This window comes from Cyprinodon variegatus, unplaced genomic scaffold, assembly GCF_000732505.1.
Source record: "Cyprinodon variegatus isolate N-32 unplaced genomic scaffold, C_variegatus-1.0 Scaffold2004, whole genome shotgun sequence".
In the NCBI taxonomy this organism is placed as follows: Eukaryota; Metazoa; Chordata; class Actinopteri; order Cyprinodontiformes; family Cyprinodontidae; genus Cyprinodon; species Cyprinodon variegatus.
Window position 1 is genome coordinate 40,912 of NW_015152457.1, and position 4,263 is coordinate 45,174.

General features: G+C 34.2%; 1 protein-coding gene across 1 annotated transcript in view; it reads right to left on the reverse strand.

The window, feature by feature from the left end:
• LOC107105010 (interferon-induced protein 44-like) overlaps positions 1-286 on the reverse strand; it is a 3,398-nt gene extending 3,112 nt beyond the window's left edge. The window contains exon 1 of the mRNA XM_015405126.1: positions 263-286. Coding sequence (XP_015260612.1) covers positions 263-286 — 24 coding nt within the window. The remainder of the gene's footprint in view (positions 1-262) is intronic.
• Positions 287-4,263: the final 3,977 nt, after the last annotated feature.

The window sequence follows — 4,263 nt, forward strand, 5'->3', positions numbered from 1 at the left end:
TTTTCCAAAGATTAATTAAATGTTTTCAGAAACAAAATGTTATCAATTACTTGGTGACTCTTTCTTCTGAGCTTTATTAAAGGAAAAACAGAGAATGGTAAGTGAACTAGTACCATAAGATTTCTTTACTCATGTCAGTCATGAGTTTAAAAAGTATAACTGTAAAGTTATACCAGGGTAAAGTTATTTTAGGATTTCTATCTTCTCTAAACTCACTCAATGTTTCTGAGTTTTACTTTACCTAACCTTTACTTTTTCTAACCTTGTCTGCAAGCTGAACTCTCATGGCATTTGTGCATTCACAAACACACAAGAGTATCTTGTACTGCTCAAGCTTACACCATTTGAGACTAACCCAAAACAAACGGGCTAATCATGCAACAATAATAGGGTTAAATGAGTTTCACATATCTGCTAATATCAAATCTTGTGACAGCCTCTCTGAAGCTGTGTGGTAACTCTTACATTTTTCATTTTCAAAATTAGTTGCACATTTCATACATTTGCATTAGCCTCACTTTAAGTTAGCTTTTTGCAGTGCACACATTTAGTTAACTTTATTTGTCAGTTTTTTGTTTTTTTTTGTTAAGATGCAATTGACTAATTTCTTCTTTGAATTGCTGGTTTTCTTTGGATCGGCTCGTGGAGGGCTGCAATAAGCTCCAGCTTTCCTCAATTGGTGGTTGCAGACTAATCAGCGTGTCACACCATTTGTAAAGGGAAGGGAAATTTGTTTGTCATTTGTTTAAATATTCTTAGTTTGGGTAATTTTGTTAATTAGTTAAATTTAAAAAGTATTTAGTGTCTGGCCAGTATTTATCTGTTTAATTAAGTTTTTTTTTTTTTTTGTTACTCAGTTATCCCCATTGTGTTTCAACAGTGGTTTGATCAGCCACTATTTAAGTTTCCCTCATGTATGTTTGTTAGGTCAGTTTGTGCTTGAGTTTTTTATGTTAAAGCCTGAATTTTATTCTGTTTTGTTTATCTCTGTTTTTGGGCCCAGTTTTCATTTGTAGAACACATTTTTTGGAATAAATTAAGACTTTTTTTAAATTATTTTTTTCAGTGGTTTTCTGACTGGTTTGTGCAAATCCCTCACACATCTACTAGTCACTAACTTACCAGGGTCTTCTGGGTCTGTCGTAGGTTGACCTTAAGCAGAAAAAGACCAAGATGGTAATTGTAGATTGAATAAGCTGTTAATAAAAAAATATAAAAAAATGTTCACAGAATTTACTGGTTAAAAAAAAATTATTTGAGACTGAAACAGAGACATTTCAATAAAATATGAAAAAATAAGACATGTTTGCTTGTATTAAATATTTTTAATAGCTTTAGTGAATCAATTGCAGTAAATATCTAAAAGACTAATCTGAGGTAAAATGCACTCACACCAACATACCTGAAGTGCCGTTTGAAAGGCAAACAAAAGTGAACCATTGTCTATTTGTGTGTTGCTGCTCTGCTGCAAAATGCGTGAGCAGTAATTGTCTCTGCTAAATAACATTTCCTGCTCTGGTAAACCACATGACTTCAGATAAAACTCCTAATTTTGTTTTCACTTTCATTTCTCTTTTATTGTTTTTTCCTTTCATATTACGGTTAGTTAAAATCATTGCACAGGATCGTACAATGATAAATTTGCTTAAACTCATATAGTTTACCCTAAATAAAGCCTAATAAATTGGGTTTTGTCTATTGACCAGGGCACCTTGAAAATAAATAGCTCAGTCAGGTTACTTGCTCTGAACACTAGCTTTAACTCCAATACCAAACTTAAGAACCTTGGTCTTATGTTTCCTAAAATGACATATATTTGAAATGTTGCAACAGTATTTATAAAAATTAAACGTGTTTGTTATGCTCTGAACACAAAATGCAGGTATTATGGACCTTTTCTACAAAATGCTTCAACTGTGTTCTGAGGATGTCACAAAACAGAACTACAACCTTCAACACTTTTGCTGTCCTCTGTGCTTTATTAATCTAAGCCTTCAACTTGCATGTTAGGTCCAATTCCAATCAGGTTATCTAAGGAAGTATTCCATTTGATCTTGTCCTCCATTATAGATGTGATTAATCTCTCCCTGTTACAAGGATATGTACCAAAGGCTTTTAAGGTTGCTATAATTAAACCTTTTTCTTAAGAAACCATCTCTTGACCCAGATGACTTGGTCAATTATAGACCTATAACTGACTCAATGTTTCTGATTTTTACTTTACCTTAACATAGTTTTCTAACGTTGTCTAAAAGCTGAACTCTCATGGTACTGTATTTATGCATTCACAAACACACAAGAATTTATCTTGTATCCCTCCAGCTTACACCTTTTGAGACCGACCCAAAACAGACGGGCTAATCATAGAACAATATTAGGGTTAAATGAGGTTCACATATCTCCCAATATCACATCTGCTAGTCAGTAACACTGATAAGTAGACCTTATGCAGAAATGGATGGTAATTTTAGATTAAATAAGCTGTTAATAAAAAGATACAAGCATTTTTGACAGAATTTACTGGTTAAAAAACTTGAGACTGAAACAAAGAAATTTCAATAAAATATGAGAAAATAAAATACATTAAATAGATAAATTTGCTTGTTTGGAATATTTTTTACAGCCTTTGTGCAATTTGAAGTAAAATGTACTCACCCCAAAATACCCTTGATAAATGTTGAAACATTCTGGTCTTGCTGCTCTACTGCAAAATGAGTAAGCAGCAATTGTCTCCTCTGCTAAATAACATTACCTGCTCTGGTAAACCACATGACTTCAGATAAATCTCTAATTTTATTTTCACTTTCGTTTTTCTTTCATTGTTTTGTCCTTTCATATTATATATTTTGATTTGCTAAACTTATTGCACAGCCATTAGACAATAATACATTTGCCTAAACACATATATAGTTTTCCCTAACTAAAGCAAATAAATTGGGTTTTTGTCTATTGAACACCAAATCTGAAAATAAATTGCTTAGTCAGGTTACCTGCTCTGAACACTAGCTTTAACTCCAATACCAAACTTAAGAACCTTGGTCTTATGTTTCCTAAAATTACATATATTTGAAATGTTGTGACAGTATTTAAACACGCTAAAGTATTTGTTATGCTTCGACTATAAAATTCAGTTTTTCTGCTTTTCTTTTGTAGAAGGGCCTCAGCTGTATGCTGAGGTTGTCACACAACAGAACTAAAACCATCATTACCACTGCTCTCTTCTGTAAATTCAGTCTGTGACTTTCACTATTCTGTAGGACTTATTGCTGGCAGCTGCAAACATAGCAGACCTTATGGCTGCATATACCAACCAGCTGTCACTAGATCAAATGAATGACACCAGCTGCTTTTTGAACCATCCATCCATTCATATTTCTCATACATCTGAGGAGGCTGAACAGGTTTGCTATCTTCCAACAAATAAAAACACAACAAATTACTAGCAATATCTAGTTAGACCATATTGCCTACGAAGCCATCTTGATAGCTACACCATTCAAAATCTATGCCATTGTCATAAATTTCCTTTAAGATTTCCACAGTTGACTTCCCTGATCATTGATGTGTATTATGTATTGTGCATGCAAATACATTAAGACTGTGAATATCAGCAATAAATATCAGCTGTGCCTCTGCCATCAGCAATACTGTTTAAAGATATTGGAGCATTGCCTGTTTTTGGAGACTGGTTTCTCTTACTACAATTAACTGTATGTTCTCTTCTTCGTCCTCTGAAATGGGAGCTGGCTCCAAGCTTGTCTTCCTGGCTGTGTCTTTTTTAATTAACAGTTAACCTTTTGTATATATGCTTCTTTCTGTATGTCTGCTTCTGTTTCCTTGAACCCAAGTTGGTCTCAGCAGAAGGCCGCTCATACTGGGACTGGTTGTGCTAGAGGTTTCTTAATGTTCAAAGAGAGCTTTTCTCTCCACTGTCGCTACATGCAGGCTTGGTGTGATATACCAAGGAAGGTTTGAGATTCAACTTTTGGTTACCAGAATGACCCCTGTTTGCTGAAAACCACACTATGGGCCGGATCTATCAAAGGTTTGCGTGTATAAAAACGTGAGCTATTTCACTGCGCACGCTAAAAAATGTACAAACTGATCTATCAACAGCGTGCTAAAAGGATTTGGTCTTTAAAATGTGCTAAATAGCGCCTCTTATCCATTTAGTACTTTTTCTGCAATGAATATGCAATATGGGGCGTTTACGTGCGTCTTGTGGCAGGAGAACATGTAAATATATTAATTTAGCGCTCGCAA